This window comes from Mustela nigripes, chromosome 16, assembly GCF_022355385.1.
Source record: "Mustela nigripes isolate SB6536 chromosome 16, MUSNIG.SB6536, whole genome shotgun sequence".
Classification (NCBI taxonomy): Eukaryota; Metazoa; Chordata; class Mammalia; order Carnivora; family Mustelidae; genus Mustela; species Mustela nigripes.
The window spans coordinates 49,110,399-49,128,105 of NC_081572.1; the positions used below are offsets into that span (position 1 = coordinate 49,110,399).

Below are 17,707 nucleotides of genomic sequence, written 5' to 3' on the forward strand. Positions count from 1 at the left end.
CTGGAACTCAGACCCGAGGCACGTCAGCTACAGGGAGGTTGGCAGGAGCAGCTGCGTGTCCCCACATTGTGAGCAAACTCTACCACACCTCCTGGCTGTCCTTCACCTGGCTCCAGGCTCCTCTCCAGGCTCATTTCCTGCCGCTCTCACTTCCAGACATGGGCAACCTCAAAAGATGCCTTCAGCTCCCTCACTGCTGGGCCTTTGCTCTTGCCGTTTAGTCTACCCAGAGCTTTTGTTTCCTTTATTGCTCCATCTGTTCATCTATCTGTCCGTTGGTCCATCGATCCATCCAAGAAACACTGCTGAGCATGAAATCTGTGTTAGGCACCGCTCTGGTCTGGGGTTATCAAAATGAGCACAATGGAACATAAACTACTGTCCTCATGGGGCTTGTATCCTAGGAGTGTGACGCAGACAACAAGTAATAAGCTAAAATAAACCAGTTTTATATAATGTAAGAAGAAAGAAATGATTGAAAAAACTAGAGCAGAGTAAGGGAATCAGGAGGGGTAGGTCACAACTTAAAGGCAGGGCAGGCTCTGGGAAAAGAGGCCTCCCTAAGAAGGTGACAGCTGGGCACAGACCTGAAGGAGGCCAGGTAGGGAAACACAAGGATGGCTGGGAAAAGAGCATTCTGTGCAGATGGAGCTGCATGTACAAAGGCCCTGAGGTGGGACTGACTTTGAGGTCTGAAGAACAGCAGGGAGGCCTATGTGGCCGCAGCGTGGTAGGAGATGAGGGGGGGCCTGTGGGGGCCACTTCCTATGGGGCCTGTAAGCTGACCCCTTCACAATGCCCACCTGTCTTTAGCTTTCCACCTAGATATTCCTTCCAGGGCCCTCTGCACTGGGGTAGGTGCCTTGTCTGTGAATGCCCACAGCCCTGTCACAGTCTTCTTCCTGGGTGTGTGCTTCCCACTCCTGCCCTGCCCTGCCAGGTCCCCTGATGATGGACTCCCTCTGCCTTGCTCACCCTCACATCCTCACTGGACACATACTGGGTACTCCACATGGGAATGGGATTGGCCTCCTGAACGCAGGGTCTCCACATATAAAAGGAGGAAGGCTCTCCTTTCACAGGCAAATTCAGCTTGGGAGCTAGGAATGAAGGGACGTGCTTCTCTGACCTAGTTCATCCCTTTAGTTGGCCTTTTTGTCTTAACAGATTAAAACACCCATAAATTCTTTTTTCCCCGACTCTCCTTATTCTAGATTCCAGAATGACCATGCAGAGGCGTATTCCTGTCCGGTCTCAGCGTCTTTCCTCATCTGACCTGTGACTTCATCATGAAGAGCCTTTAGAAAGAAGCCTCTTTAAAAAAAAAAAAATTATTTATTTATTTGACAAAGAGAGAGAGAGAGACCACAAGTAGGCAGAGAGGCAGGCAGAGAGAGAGGAGGAAGCAGGCTCCCTGCTAAGCAGAGAGCCCAAGATGGGGCTCAATCCCAGGACCCTGAGACCATGACCTGAGCTGAAGGCAGAGGCTTAACCCACTGAGCTACCCAGATGCCCCAGAAAGAAGCCTCTTGAAGGATCCTCCCTTGACCTCATGCGTTCCACCCTCTCCCAAATTCAGAGGATTGCTGGATCTCACCCATAGATCTCCCACCGAAACCCCTGATCCACGGCCTACAAGGGCCCTGTCACCTATGAGAAGTTCGTGACACAGCAGCCCATGACGCGCCCGCACCGTGATGACTGAGCGCCTCCAAACGTCAGGGGCCATTCTGACAGCCATTTGGAGGCGGCCGGGCACTGGGAGCTGTCATTCTCCATCACGTCGTCTTCCGCCATTGGCATAGAGGGATCAGCATGGTATCAGATGCCCTGCCCCTCGCTGGCAAGAATATTCCATCCTGGCTACTTGTCCGAGGGCGTCCACATCCCTTCCTCCCTTGGATCACACCTGCACCCACACGTCCCAGAGCCCTCGGCAGCGGGCAGCCTGTTCACTTCTGCCCAAAGGAGCACCGGCATGAGCCCAGAGGATGGTGAAAGCGAGTTTCTGGACCTGGAGCGTTTTGGCAGTGGTGGCGGCAGCAGGCACGGGTAGGCACCCACTGCGAGATTTGGTTCAGGTAGCAGAGTCCTGGCAGTGGGCCAGCAATCATGGCTTTCAGGGACAGCTTGTGCCCCAGCTTGTGGCCCCGCAGCCTCCCACAGGTACTCACATCTGGGTCATCTTCTCACACTTGCTCCTCTCATCCTTCCGGCAGTGTGGTGGCCAGTCCCCCGCACTAAATCCCCTTGGTTTGCCGTACGTGAGGCGGTCTCTGTTCTCCTGACTACACGGACTGCTGTCGTTCTTGGTCAGAACCTCGGCCTCTGAGGAACGGTTCCTTGAACACGGGAACCCAGGCCGGCTTGAATGACCAGATTGGGCTGGGGCACAGCCATGATCTCACTGCCCCTGGGGGGAAGGGGACCCAGAAGGTGAAAACTGCTATTTGACATCTCTGCTAGTTTCAGGGGTGGGGTGGAGGTGCCTCCTGAAGGCAGGGCCTGGAGACCTGCAGGCTGCTGTCCCCAGTCACGGCGACGGGTATGACTGCGACAAATGCTCCGGTGTGGGCTGGATGCTGGGGCTACAGCAGGGTCAGCAGAGACAAAGCTGTAGACTCAGCTCCAGGTATGGGCACAAGGCTGCAGAGTGTCCTCAGCAGCTGGGAACATCCCGGCAGCTGTGGGATGAAACAAGGGACCATGAGACAAGGGACCGGATGAGACAAGCCTGGAGCTCGATCTGCACGGGGCGGGGGTGGGTGGACAATGAGCCTCCACACCCTCGCCAAACTCCAATGGGGAACTTAGGCCACTGGTTTGGAAGGAGCAGCACCCTGAGAATAGCTAAGGGGACATTTGTGTGGACTTGAGCAAATCCGAGAAGCCAGCCCCGAGGAAGGAACGATGTGAGTGAATGAGTGGTTGCACGCTCCCTCCTAAGCCCTACCACACCCCAGGTGCACATGCGCAGTCATCCTGTCCTGCCCAGTGGGCCCCCCTGCTCAGCTGTGTATCTTGTAGCTCAGGGCAGAACCCACTTAACCTTCCAAATGAGCAGAGAAGTTACCAGAAGAGTTATGTGTGTATTTTTCTCTGAGACCATCTATCACGTAGGGTAGATAGTATGACCTAGGACCCTCCAGCCCGGCATCATCTTATAGAAAGGGCAGGGACTGGGTGTGGATCCTGGTGCTCTTGCTGTCCAGCTCTGTGGGCTGTAGCCTAGTGACTCCCCCATTGTAGGCCTCAGTCTCCTCATCTGTAAAACAGGCCAAAGAACTGGGATCTCATGGCACGGCCATGACAATCAAGCTAGACAAGATTCTGAAGGGCCTTCCTCTTCTTCAGGGTAGCCCTGTAATCCCGAGTGGGAACTAGGAAAACTCCCAATCAGGAATTCCTCCCTCCCTGGACCATAGGGTGGGGGGCAGGGAGTGGGACAGACAGAAACGTGGCCACGTGGCCCTCGAGCGCAGCGCCTGGTTTCCCCCACGGGAGCCTGCCGCCCTCCCTGGAACTAGAAACCCCAGGGAAAGGCTCTTCAGTGGGGAGAGGGGCATGTCTAAGAGCAGTAGCTGAGGAGACGTGACAGGACATCACAGCCTCTTCCCGGTAAACCCTGTCCAGCTGCTCCGCTGGCGCCGTGCTGAGCGCATGGCCATGGCCTCAGGAGGCGGGAGCTGTGACGTGGGAAAGGATGGCAAAGTCCCCAGATCCTGACGCCACTGAGTTCTTGCTGAGAGACCTCAGCTAGGCCCCGAGTGCCTGTCAGAGCCTCGCCTTCCCCACCAGAAAGTGGGGGCTTTGCTGCCCATTTAAGTAAAAGGCTGAATACCAGGGAGCGGGACAGAACGGAGCACGCCTGCCAAGCCTGCCTTCTCCCCTCCTTCTCACACCCATGGCTCCTTAACCTGAACTTCTTTCCTCGTCACTAAAAGGGGGGGCAATGATCCGACTGGAGCAGGATGGTGGGGGGAGGAGTCGCCCCCTGCCCCACCCCAAGAGCCCACTGCACAGCTTCTAGAAGCAGTCCTGGAGCCCGCACACTAGGTCACATCTTTTATTGAAATGTATGCCATGCAATCTGTTCAAGAGTTTGAAAAATAACAGAGGGAGCAGGTGTGGAGACCGGCCTCGGCCCAGACACCACCTGGAACAGGTCCTGAGTAGGAAAGGCACATGACTTACCACCTGGCTTGACTGGGCAAGAAAAAGAAAGCCCCCAAGCAAGACATGGCAGGAGAGCGCAGGGCCCGTGGGGCAATCTGCTTGCAGGGGGGCCGGGTGGCATCCCCACATGTCCCCCTGCCCCTGCAGGTGGAAGCGGCCTACGTGACCTGCCTGCCGAGGAAGGGCTCCTGGAGCACCCAGGTTGGGTGCGGACGAGGTGGGAGCGCCACGGAGTAGCACCGGGGGTGGGGGTGGGAGTGGGAGGTGGTATAGGCCGGTGGAGAAGGGCTGGGAGCCCTAGGATCTGTGTCTGCTGCAGACCAGGGCCCCAGCCTTGGAGAGCAGGCTCTGCTGAACACTGGGGCCAGGCAGGCCGGGGCGGTAGGGGCGGTGGGACTTAAGGCAGCCAGAGGTGAGGAGGCTCCAGGTGGCTCTTGCAGGAACTGGGGACAAGCTGTTCCTGGACCCAGGGCTGAGCCATGTCCCCCAAGACCCTGCATGTCTCCTGGTTCAAGTACTGTTTTGTGTGCATGCTGGCCAGGTGTAGTATGTCACATGTGGTTAAGAACACAGGTGCCGGCTGGGACCCACGGAGGACTGAGACAGGGCTGCTCTCTTGAAGCCAGCTGGCTGTCTGCTCTGGTTGGCTCTGCTTGCCCTAGGGGCCTCCCTGGGGTCCCGTGTGCTACTGCTGTGGGATACCCTCCTGTGGCCTGACCGGGAGTGCCCTGGGGCCAAGTGCCCTCCCGGAGCTGGTTTGTGTCACCCTATAGGCCATGGAAGGAAAAAGCACCGGTTTTCTCAGCTACTGGGCAGTTTTCATGACTGAGTCTATGTTTGGCCTTGGGAAGGCTTGTGTGGCTGGGGAGTGGGAGGGGAAGGGGCCCCATAAGCTCCCTGACCCAGGAGTCAGGGGAAGAAGGCCCAGGGCCACTCTTGGACCTACAACCCACTCTTTCCTTGAGCTGTGCCAGAGATGGGACACCCTCAGCCTTTTGGAGGGGACTCAGCAACTGAGTCCCAGAGTTCTTCCTGGCTGCCAGCTACCGGCACAGCAGAGGCCCAGGGGCATTTGTGGCTCCTCACTGTAGCCCTGTGCAAACAGAACTGAGGAGCATGGTGGGCAAGGAGGGGCATGACTTCAGCCCTTGGAGATGGGAATTCTTAGAGGCCAGAGTGGGTCTGGGAGTGAGCACACAGAAGGCTGTGAAGGTGCTGAGGATACTGCCTCTCCAGGGCTCAGGGACCCCTCGCAGACAGGCTGCAGGTACAGCCTGATCCAGCTGTTCCTGCTACTGGGCGGGAAGGGCTCTGTGCAAATGTCTGCCGGGGGCCGCCGAGCTGCAGCGGTCACGGGGAGCTCGGTGCTGAGATTGGGAGCGAAGAGGTGAACGCAATCAGAAAGGGAGGGGTCACTGTGGCAACCAGTTCCCCCCAGCACACACACTTTCCCAAGCCTGCCCCCAGCCAGAGGCCTGGAGGGGACACGGTACCCCTGGGGATGTGCTGTGAACCAATGTCTCAGCCCCTAAGGGACTCTGACTCCAGGGTCGCCCTCCAGCCCCACAGAGAGGCAGGCATGGATTGGAAGGAGGGCATGGGAGGTCAGGACCCTGAGCCCTCCCCAGGTCACAAAGGAGGGGTGCTGGTGTGCACCTCCCAGGCCACGGCCAGGAGAGCTGTCTGGGAGGGACCCTGGGATCCCAGCCAGGCAACAGGACATGTCGGGCCAGAAGCTAGCCATGAGAGAGAAAGGTGCTCCGATGTCCGATGTCCAAAAAGGAAATCCCACCACATCACTGTTTCTTTCCCTTGGAGGTGAGGACGGTTTTGTTAGGACAGTGTGCCTCCCTCCCACCTGAGCTCCAAAGGGACCTCTGTGAGAAAGCCCACCCGCGGGGGACCAAGAGGCCGGTACAAGAGGGGGGTCCCGGGGCTTGGTGCTCCAGTCATGCCTGGGGCTGGCTCCAGGCAGCCGGGGCAAACAGGGATGGCCACAGGGCATGGGGACCTCGGACTACCTGCACAGCTGACAGACAAGGGGGCAAGGAATTAAGGGAACAGGTACCAAGGAGAGAACACCCAGTGCTCCCTCCACCAGCCCCTCCACTGATGCAGAGACCTACACAGTGTCCCGTGCATGTGCATGTGTGCATGCACATGTGCTCGTGTGTGCACGGTTGGGCCGCGGGGGTACGCAATCCACGCATTCCAGGCTTTGCCCCTGAAGGAGGGCTGCCCCGCACCTGGGCCCACCCCCCAGTGCCAGGGTGCAGAAGCTGGGGGAAGGGAAGGGGCTGGTGGCATCCTCTGGGAAGTTGGCACGCGAGGTTTCTTATTGCTCCTGTCCACTCAGGCAATCCCCTCCTTGCTGCACAAAGGACACAGCCCTAGGTGGTGGCAGAGGGGGCCCCAAATCAGCCCCCCTGCCGATCACAGAGCAGGGAACAGCAGGTGAGACCCAGACCAGCCACAGGGACAGCCCTGGCCACCCTCTGGTCCTGGCTGCTGGCCCCCGCTGGCCTGCCCATGAAAGGTGGGGATGGCCTCGTGAGAAGACAGCCAGTGTGTGCAGAGAGTATTCCTCCGGGATCTCAGCTGCCCGGCTTCCCCTTCACCGCGGTAGCTGGACCACTGCCCGTCGTCGGCTGGCAGCTTCTGGGGGCCACCAAGAAGCGTCCTTACAAAAATAACTCTGAGTCCATCCCCGGTGGGGAGCAGGTTTCCTGAGAGCACACAGAGGGCCGGGGTGAAGGCCGCGAGGAGAGGTCCGGCTTGGAGGGTCCTGCCCCGCGGGGCCGGGGCTATGGCTGGAGGCGCTCCAGGTACTGCGGCAGGGGGTTCTCCTTGACGTACTTCTGGATGTACCAGCACGTGAGATGCGCCTTCAGGTCCTCCTCCACTACAAAGTCCAGAGCAGCCTGGGAGCCGGGGCAGAGAGAGCAGCGGTCAGTGCCTGCAGCCGGGCCCCGCACAATTTCCCTGGTGCTCCCCTCCAAGGGCGGGAGCTGGCGCCTGCGGGCCGAGGGACATGCTGCTGCTACCCTCCTTTTGCAGTGGGGGAAACCAAGGCACAAAGCTGGGATACATTGCCCGTGGCCACACGGCACCGAAGTGGACCAGGGGCCCGGGGAGGGTAGTCTGCTCACAGGCAGCCCAGTGAGCCCAGCAGCAGTGTGGGCTCTGTGCGTCTTGAAAGGCATCAAGCAGGCACTAAACCAAAGAAGCCCCAGCCCTGCGCCACATCTGGTCTGCCCTGCACCCCACCCACGAGGCCTGGCAGCCAGCACTCCTGTCCCGTCCGATCTCAGGGCCTCTGTGCTCACAAGGCCTACAATTCTGTTGCCCTCACTCTCCTGTAGCCACTCCTTCGATGCCTTGTCCTAGAACCTTACCCTCTGGCTGGGTCAGGGGTGCCCCAGGGCTCCCTGCACCTAGCAGAGGTCACACTTGGGTATGACAAGGTTCGCACAGCCGCTCAGGGGCGGAGGGCCGTGATGAGGATACCACCATGTGGCCTTCATCATACCTGTGGCTGTTCTCATCATAGACAGCGAGGGCAAGCTCGGGGTACCCCCTGCCCTGGTGTCTTGCAGGATGTCCTACACACAGTTGGCGTTTAGTAAGTGCTTGCTGAAACAAAGTGGAGGACGGCCTGGGTGGGGTTGGCTGGTCTAATGAGAGGGGAGCGGCATTTACTGAGCACCTACTGGGGACCCTGTGCTTACATGCTGGCCAGTTTGAACCTCCAGCTCCACACGCCCGAGCAGGCCTTGTTGCGTCTCACCATCCACACCCCATCTCAGGGCTCACAACCTGAGACCCTCAAAAGACAAGATTCCAGGCTATTCTCCCATTTCACAGAAGAAGAAACAGAAGGCCCCAGGAGGCAGCAGAGGCCACACGGTAAATACCTTTGTGCCCTGGCAAGCAGGACTCAGGGGAGACATGGATAGGGGTGTCTGGTAGATCCCACAGCTGGCCAAGGCTCCCCAGAGTCAGAGAGAAGTGCACCCAGCTTCACGGCCCGCCTCCCCTCTCCCCAGGTCAGTAACTCTGAGTTTCCTGAGTTACAATCCCCAGAGAGCAGCAGAGAGGCTGGGCCCTGTTTCAAGGAAGAGGACAGCTATGTCTGCCATACCCTGGCGGCCTGGGGGCGCAGCTACAGGAGGGCAGAGGGGAGAGGGGAGAGGAGGGATGAGGCCCGAGGTGGGGGTGGACGTGGGTAGAGCAGGCAGAGGGAAGAACAGGGGCCTGGAGCAGCCCTCAGTGCCATGCACGGAAGGCCATTCTCTGTCACCTTCCCCGCATTAAGCCCACACCCGCTCTCCAGCCAGCCTGGGTTTTGGGGATGGAGGGCTAAGGGGCGAGAACCGGGACGCAAGCCACTGTACTTGGACATTCCTTTATGAGGTCATTCTATTGGGGTTTAATGAGCACCTATTACTCATGTGCCAAGCCCTGGCCAGTGAGCTCCTGACATTCAGGAGGTGTCTGCAGCCCTGGAGGCTTAGCCCTACGGAACCCAAGGCCTGGGCCCACAATGGCTGCCCCCTGCTGCGGAGGAGCAGGGGCGGGGAGGGCAGAGTGTGCCACCAGCAGCTGCCCATTCGCAGCTGTAACATGTGGACAAGCTGGCACCGTCGTCAGCATTCCAGCCATGACACAGACCCGGGTCAGCCCCCAGGGCCATGGTTTCGCTGCATGTGGGGGCAGCCCCCTCCCCCCAGCCTACCTTAGCCAGGTGCTTGGCGATGCCACGCCCGCGGTAGGCGTCAGGGACCTCAGTGTGCTGCAGGTCCACGATCCGCTTGCCCACATACTCGTAGAGCAGGACGGCCCGGTCATGACATCCTGCGGAGGGACCATGGTAAACAGGTGAGGCCCAGCACATGCTCGGGGCTTAAGGCAGGCAAATAGAGGGACCGGTGTTTGGGGCCAGGCTGCCAGTGTTGGACCTAGAATGACCTCTCTGTGCCTCAGTTTCCTCATCCATAAAGTGGGGGATATAATAACGCAACCCCCATTGTGTTTAGAACACTGAGGTCATCTCTGCACAATGTTAAGATTAGTGCCTAGAGCACGTTGGCCTTTGCTGTTGTAATTACCATCAGCACACATCCTCCTCCCACCCGCTGTCCTATCTGTCCATCTGGCCCTTCACCCCTGTATCCAACCATTCCTTTCAACAGCTGTTTACGGAGCCTCAGGCACTGTTTCAGATACTGGGACTCAGAGGCAAACAAGCCAGACCAAGAGCCTTGCCCTCATGGAACTGACTAGAAGGGGAGATAGAGAACAAACAAGAAAAGCAAGTTAATGCGCAGTGTGGCCCGGGGTGGGGCAGGGGTTGAGGGAGTGCTGGCTAGAAACAGGAAGGAGCAGAGGGAGTTAGCCACGGGATGTCTGGGGGAACCCTGTTTTGTCAGGGGGAATAGCCAGTGCAAAGGCCCTGAGGCAGGAGTGGGTCAGATGTGTTTGAGGGACAGGGAAGAGGCTGGGGTGGCTGGAGCAGTATGGGCAAAGGGGAAGGCAGGGGAGAGGAGGGCAAGGAGGTGACAGGAGCTGGTGCTGTAGAGATGGGAAGTCATTGTGAGCAGGGAGCCAGAAGAGGGCCCTGGACAGGGGAGGGACAGAAGGTGACTCAGGATTTCAAGGGATCCCTCTGGCCCCCCTGAGGGCAGACCCAGGGCAGGCACAGGAAGACCAATGAGACAGCTGATACACTAGCCCAGGTGAGTGATGACGGGAACCCAGTCACAGGCAGAGGCACTGGGGTTCAGGCAGGCATCAGACTCAGATGGTGCTGTGACGGTGTAGCCGGCAGGATCTGCCGGGGACACCTGGACATGGCAAGTGAGAAAGAGCTCAGGACAACTCCCTGGTTTATGACTGCAGGCCACTATAAGTGTATGAAGGAAAAAGTAAAGTGGGTTGGGGTGACACAGGGCCATTTAGCCAGAGGCAGTCCAGGGAGATCCCTCCATGAAAACCTCGGGAGTTGGGGGGTGCCTGAGAAAGGGGCAGGCTGAGGACATGGTTAGTAGAAAGGCCCTGAGGTTAGAAAACACAATTCATTGGCTCTAAAAGAAAACATGGCAATGCCAAGTGTCTTTTTAAATGCAAATAGTCTTTCACATGTTTCGACTTTAAAGCTTCCTAGAGTTTGCTCCTGAGTGCTGCCTGAGCTCCCAGCCTATGTCGAGCGTGGAAGGCTGACAGGCCAAGAGAGATCAATGACCAGACCAGGGCCTTACAGCAAATCGGACAGGTCAACAGGCTCCCATCCCATGCGGGAGGCTTTCTGTCTCTCCCCAAAGCTCCAGGAGCAGGCTACAATTCATCTTCCCATTTCCAGATGGGAAACTGAGCTCCAGAGATCCAAGGGTGACCATGAGTCCCAGGTGAAGCCGGTACCCAGGCCTCCTGACCCTCAGCCTGGTTCTCTTTCTGCCCCACCTCAACAAGCTTCCTCTCCCCTGCCTCCAGGCCTTTGCCTCCACGCTTCTTCTGCCTGGAATGCCCTTTCCCCTTCTTGGCCCCAGTCCCGCCTCCTCCCCAGTGTCTCCTCCTGAGGTCCCCACTATGGCTCTGCATTGGCCTCCGCTGCTACTACCTGCCCAGCTGTGTCGCATGGGACTTGGATCCCGCATCTGTACCAGGGCACGAATTCAGCTCACCCAGCACAGGAGAGCAGAGATCAGGAGGCTATTTTCAGCCTGAGCTGGTCACCAGTCCCGGAAGGAGCTGCTGCCTGACTGGCGTGGCCATTTAAGGACCCCCAAATCCAGCGAGGGCCTAATGGATGGCAGGCAAGGTTCAGAGTGCTGTGCCTGCAGTCCGTGAAGAAAACGGCCTCCCCTTTCTTAATGGAGAAAGCCGGACAAACAATACCCTCCTAATAACAGAACTTTGAAGGTGTTAAGCTGGAATAGAGCAGAGAAGGCAAATCCTATCTTAAATGGAGTCTACAGGGAGGCCTCTTTTGAGCAAAGACCTGGAGGAGGTGAATGAGCCAATCTAAAAGGAGATGTGGGGGATGACCTGTCCAGGTGCCAAGGACAGCATGTACGAAGGCCCTGAGGTAGAATGTTTGAGGATCAGTGAATGGGTGGGGCTGAACCCAAATGAGGGCGGGACAGCAGGAGGAATCCACGCTGGGATCCTGGCTTTCCCGGGCTGGCCTTCGGGGAGATGACAGGCAGCTCACACCTGTGGGGCCCTGCCACGCTGTCCTGTGCTCAGCTCTCCGAACACGCTATTTCCACACCACAATCTTACAAAGTGGGTAAGATTCTTATAGCCCTGTTTACAGATGGGGAAACTGAGGCCCTAAGAGGCAGTTGTACAGCCTGGCAGCATGTGTGGCTAAGCTCACTTAGAGTTTTCTGGCTGAAAGAAATACAAAAAGGCATCCGGGGTCACTGGGATAGACGTGGGCTACGTGTGAGGGGAAAAGCTCTCTAGTGAACCCTGCCGGTGGCCAGGTCACAGCACTCTACATGGGGAGGAACCAGACCCTTAGTGGACTATCTTGATGCACCGGACCTATGGCCCCACACCAGTTTCAGCCTTAGAAGGGTAGTAAAGGTCACCTTGCCCCAGTCACCGACACCTGACATGACCCAGTCCACCCCCAACCCAAGTGCAAGGGGCCCGAGCCAGCACGGCTGGGAGGCACCGAGGGCAACGCCTGGGGATTTACCCAGGCAAGTCCATCCCCACTTGGAGAGAGGTCCCTCACCACACCATGCATCCTCTCCCACCCTCCCTGCTCAGGAACACTGCTCTAGGCGGGCATCATGTGGCACTGTGTGGTGGCGACATGGAGTCATGTAGGGGCCTCGTATCCTGGACTGGGATCTGAAAGCCACGAGATTGGTGCTTTCCTTTCAGTCCTGCTGCCTTTGGGGATGCCGGAGAAGGTCAGAAGTATCTACTAACTCTCTGGGGCCTCAGTTTTCCCATCTGCAACATGGGAGCAGGGAAGATGCGGAAAGCACCAGGACCCTAAGACCCCCAGATGACCCTCCTCCCTGCAGCATGTGGGAGAGTCAGCCCTGGCTGGGAAGGGAGAGGAAAGGCCAAGGAAGGGCTCTCCCAGGGATGGGGGCTTAATTCTGGCTTAGATGCCTCCTGGCTGTGTGCCCTGCTTTCCCCACCTATGACATTGTAAGGCACAAGCTAGTGTTTTAGAATGTGGGTGTAGGCAACAGGCCTGGGCTCCAGCATCTCACACTCCACGTCAGTAAAAGCCATCCACACTTCCTTCTCCATCTATCCAGAACCGGGACATTTCTCCCCAGCCCTGCTCACGACGTCTGGACTAGTGCAATAGTTACCTCCCTGCTCTGTCTTGCCCCCACACAGTCTGCTCCCCTGGGAGCAGTCAGAAGGACCCTGGGACATCCCCGTCCAGCCTCTGCTCAGGACGTTCCCAGGCACCCACCTCACTGGGAGTCAAAGCCAAGTCCTCACTACGGCTTTTGTGGCCCCTGTACCAGCGGCCCCCCATGACCTCTTAACCTTATCTGCTGCGATCTTCCTATCCCTGCTTCTCCATTACTCCACTCTCTGTTGCTCTGGATACACACCAGGCAATGGAAGGCCTTTGGTCCCACTGCTTCTTCCTCGTGGCATGTGCTTCCCGCTGGAGCTCTCCCCTCCTTGCCTCTTTTAGGTCTTTACTTAACTGACACCTTCCCAGAGTGACCCTCCCCGACACCTAATTCTAAATAGCAGCACTTTCCCGGCATGCCTTTCTGCTGCCCTGCTTTATTCTCACCAGGCCCTCGCTTTCTAGGACACTTTACACTTTATTTAGTGTCTGTCAGCCCTCTGGACTGTCAATCCGAGTATTCAGCACCAAGGGCAATGCTTGGCATGTAGTAGGTGCTTAGTAAGGACAGGTGGCATAAACCCCAGTTCTTCCACCTCCAAGGTACAAGACCCTGAGCAACTGGGTCACTTTCCTGTGTCTCGGTACCCTCATCTGTAGAACAGGAAGAGCAGTTTCCCCTCACCCCACCCCACCCACATGCCCACAGCTCGCCTGGAACAGAAGGACTTCAACGTAGTTGCTCCAACCCTGCCCTCGCCCACAACCAGAACTTGCTGGAAGCTTATCAGCACAGTCCTTGCCAGGGGGATGCCCCGGGGCCCACCCTGGGAGTCTTGGGGCTGCTCTGGCTCTTAGCCGAAGCTTACCTCTCTCCATAGGTACAATGAGCCTGTCTTTAGGGCCTGCCCTGCGGTTTGGGAGACACTATGACACACTGTTCCCCTCTCCAGCTGAGGCAGGATGGGGCCCAGACACCGATGAGCTCCCCCAACTCCCCAAATACACATCCAGACCCCACCTTCAGGCTGCAGAGAAGTTGGTGGCCTCCCACTCCTCCCTGGCTTTGGGCGGGGAATCCCCAGTCCATTTTGTAGGTAGCCATTTGGGGAAGGGAAGGAGACAAGTTTAGAAACATGGCGAGACAAGTCCAGCCTTGGCCACAGCCAATTCTAGAGGGGGGCTGTCCTTTGGCTATACTGATTCGCAAAAAAAAAAAGAAAAAAAAAAAAGGAAACCCCAAACGTTCCCATTATCTTCTGTCTCTGTGAATGTATGGAGGAGTCTCTTGAGCCGCGAAGGGAAACAGAGGCCTCTCTGGAGCCTCAGAAAGTAAGATGGGAAAAACCACAAGGACCCTCCACACAAGAATGGCCAGTCCTGAGTGTCAAGGTCAGCAGGGCCACGGTGAGCACCACGGCGGTGGAAGGACTTGCGCTCACATGGAAGAACGCTGTGTAGGATCTGTTGGGCCCAGGTTTGAGCTCTGGCACTTTGTGATACAGGGCAAGTCACTCCTTCCCTCTGGTTCAAAACTCAGTTTGCTCATCTGTAATGGGGGGTGAAAATGCCCTCATCACAGGGATGTTTTAACAGGGACGTTGTGGGGCCTGAGAAACATCCGTGCCCCAACCTCAGCCCCTCCTGACTACGTCCAAGGGCAGGCTGGACAAGCCCAGTTCCAGGGGTCAGACCAGGTGGGATCCTGCCCCACCTCTGCCCTAACTCACTGCCTGACCTCCCCCTTTCCCTTTTCCGAGGCTCTGCCTTCCCTTCTCAGAAATAGGCACGATGGCCTCTAAGGGGCCCGTCTGGCTTGGACAATGCCACTGGGGGCCCAGCTGGGAGGGAAGAAAAAGTTATTAATGTGGAGGGGGATGCACAGGGAGTTCTTGATCCTGGACTTTATAATTCTGTTTTTTATATCCCCCGGACTTCTTGGGGGAGGGGGCATGCGTTAGTAAGTGCTGGAAACTTTCTTTACAGGAAATGAAGACTTGACTCTGCTTTCTGGTTTTAAAAACAACCACCGGTCAATGGTGAGTAGCACTTGTTGTGCGCCGCTGGCACTCTTCTAAGCCTTCTCTACTCTCACGACAGCATTTCATCGCTATAACTGGGACAGGTGTGCACTACTCTCCCATTGCCAAGATGGAGAAACTGGGGCACACACAGAGGAGGCAACTTGTCCAACGGGGCTGATGGGGACACCTTCCCCTCCACAGTGCCCACCCACTGAGGCAGACACCCCTCTCTCCTTCTGCCCCAGGTCTGCCCGGAAGATTCCCCCAACCAGCTCGGTGCAAAAAAGCCAATGTTCCCAGAGACGGCAAAAAGCCATTTCGCACCCGGGGAAAGGGAGGAGGTCACCGTTGACCTACTCTCCAGGAGCTCCAAGAACAGCCCTCAGGGGGGTGTCCAACACCGGAAAACTGCCCCGCTTGCGCAGGTGCGGGTCCCCTGTGGCTTGAAGCCGGGAGCTGGAGGCAGAGGACCCGAGCTGGCCCCACTTCTTACTCCACCTTCCCCGGGGGTCCCCTGCCCGCCGGCCCGGGGTGCTCCGCGTGGGCGCGCCTCTCCGGGGCAGCCCGCTCCTCCCAGCCCCACCAGTCGGCCGCGCCCCCTCCTAGTCCGCGAGCGCAGCCCGGGGCCTGCTCCCGGAGCACCCGGCAGAACAGCAGCGGAACCGCGGCCGCCGGAGGCCACCCCGCGGCGCGCTCTCGCGACGCCCCTCCCGGGCTGCGGACCGGGGGCGCGCGCCCCAGCTAGGGGGCGGCCTCGGCGGGCCCCGCTCGCTCGCAGACAAAAGGCGGGGGCGGGCCGGACGCCGCGTTACCGTTGAGCCGGACGGTGAACTGGCGGCGCCGGCGGTCGTGCTCCACGCGGATGGGGCAGCCCTGCTCCAGCGCGCCCAGAGGCACGGCGGCCGCCGAGTGCGCCATCTGCGCGCCGGGCAGCGCCGGGCAGCGGCCGCTGAGACCCGCGGCCCGCGCCGGCTCGGCGGGGGCAGGGCGCGCGGAGAGGTGCGCGGGCCCGCGGCGGCGGCGGCGGCGGTGGCGGCGGCGGCGGCGGGAACGGGGGCGCTGGGCGGCCGGCAGCTGACGGCCCGGAGACCGCAGGCGGCGGCGCAGAAGCTGACACTCGGCGGCGGCCTCGGCGGCGGCAGCAACAAAAAAAAGGAGGGGGGCCAGGAAATCAGCTGTGAGGTCACGTGCGGCGCGCAGCCAGTGGGCGCGCGACCTTTTTGTTTTGATACATTCCATTCGACTCTTAAAGGGGCCGTGCGCCTCCCTGGCCGCGTTCCACTCGTCGCTCCAAACAAAACAACGCGAGCCGCTTCCGCGCCTGGGACAGTTTTCCCTCTTGTGTTTGACTCACAGGCAACTTTGGGCCCCCCCACCCCCCGACACGGAGCCCTTCTCAAAAAGATGTAACGACCTATAGGGAATTCTAATCTTTCCCTCAAAGCCCCTATTTATTAAGCACTTGCTGTGTGCACAGCATGTGCAAAGCAAAGCCCTGGTAAACTACCGGGAGTGCTCAGTAACTCAGTGAAAATTCGTATCACGAGCTTGAGAAATAGGTATGCTTGACTCCATTATACAGATGAGGAATAGAGGCCCAGGCACACTGCGGTCATTCGTAAGCAGCAATGGGAAGATTGGTGTCGAGGATCCCACCCGTATGCAGGTGTGAGTGGTGAAGAGGAAAAATCCTGAGAAGTCTTGTTTGGGAGAGGAGTGAAATGCCAGCTCATCCCAAAAGAGGCGGAAGTGTAGGAAGAAGCCTTGGAGTCCCTGGATCCATCCCACAGATGGCGAAACTGAGTCCCAGAAAACGGGCAGGGACTTAGTCTAGGACTCCCAGGACTGTTGGGGGGGGTGTGGAGGTGGTGGTGCTGCCTGACTTCTTTTTCTTTGGAAAGGGGACTTCCCTTCCCCTCAACCTCATCTGGTTAACGTCTGAAGCAGCGCTCCCTCCCACCCATCTCTGCTTATGAAACACATGACTACAGGTCACCATTTACTAGTTTGTTTCTTAAGATGTTAAGTTTGGGGGCACCTGGGTGGCTCAGTGGGTTAAAGCCTCTGCCTTCAGCTCAGGTCATGATCCCAGGGTCCTGGGATCCAGCCCCGCATCAGGCTCTCTGCTCAGCAGGGAGCCTGTTTCCTCTTCTCTCTCTGCCTGCCTCTCTGCCTACTTGTGATCTGTGTCTGTCAAATAAATAAATAAAATCTTAAATAAAAAAAAAAAAAGATGTTAAGTGTGAAGTTCATTCCCATGTTGACCACCACTCAAGTCACAGTAGAGAACACTGTGGTGGTTTCCTCACTCCCTTCCAGTCAATGCCCCACCCTTTGAGAGAACCACTGTCTTTGACTAATTTGATTTTCCTAGAAGTTCTCATAAACAGAATAAAATAGTATGCACTTTTTAGTGTTCAGTTTCTTTTGTTCAACATTTTTATCTGTGAGATTCATCCATCTTGTATCTTTTTCATTGCTGAATGGCATTGCATCGTGTGCACATACCATAATTATTTTATTATTTTTATTTATTTAATTTGTTTAAGTAGGCTCCACACCTAACGTGGGGCTTGAACTCAAACCCTGAGATCAAGAGTTACATGCTCTAGGGACTGGGTCAGCCACCTCAACTAACTTGGGGTCTTTTAATGAATGATTTGAAGGAGGTAAGAAAGTGAGTCAGGGCATGTTGTAGGGAAAAGCAGTCCAGGCAGAGACAACTGCAGCCAGTGCAAAGGCCCTGTGGCCTCTGTGTTCTTTAAACACAGAGGCCAGTGGGACTGGCACATAGTAAGCCAGGGAGAATGGTGAGCTGAAGGGCCTGGGGGTTAGATTGAGGGTAACCACTGGCCACAGTAGGGCTTTTGGCTTTTACTCTGATCCAGGAGGGGGTTACCGAGAAGGTTTTGAGCAGATCAGGGATGCAATCTCAGGGTTTTTTTTTTTTTCTTTTTAATACTGGAAAATTTCAAACATATAGTATGTGTAAATACATTAAATAGTAAAATGAAGTCAACATCATGGCTGAGGTTTTCATTTTTTTAAAATTTAAAACATTTCAGTTCATGTTTACATACAGTAGAAATGACCTCTTTCAGCGTATGGCTTTGACAAATGAATACCTTCCTGTAGCTAGCACCACAACCAAGGTATGAAAGTTTTATCA

General features: G+C 57.2%; 1 protein-coding gene across 1 annotated transcript; it reads right to left on the reverse strand.

The window, feature by feature from the left end:
* Positions 1 to 4,052: 4,052 nt before the first annotated feature.
* On the reverse strand, positions 4,053 to 15,494 carry NATD1 (N-acetyltransferase domain containing 1). The gene is made up of 3 exons (XM_059379033.1): positions 15,351 to 15,494; positions 8,912 to 9,030; positions 4,053 to 7,097 (listed from the first exon to the last, which is right to left on the reverse strand). Exons 1-3 carry the CDS (start codon positions 15,454 to 15,456, stop codon positions 6,981 to 6,983), a joined length of 342 nt encoding a protein of 113 aa, XP_059235016.1. The 5' UTR covers positions 15,457 to 15,494; the 3' UTR covers positions 4,053 to 6,980.
* Positions 15,495 to 17,707: the final 2,213 nt, after the last annotated feature.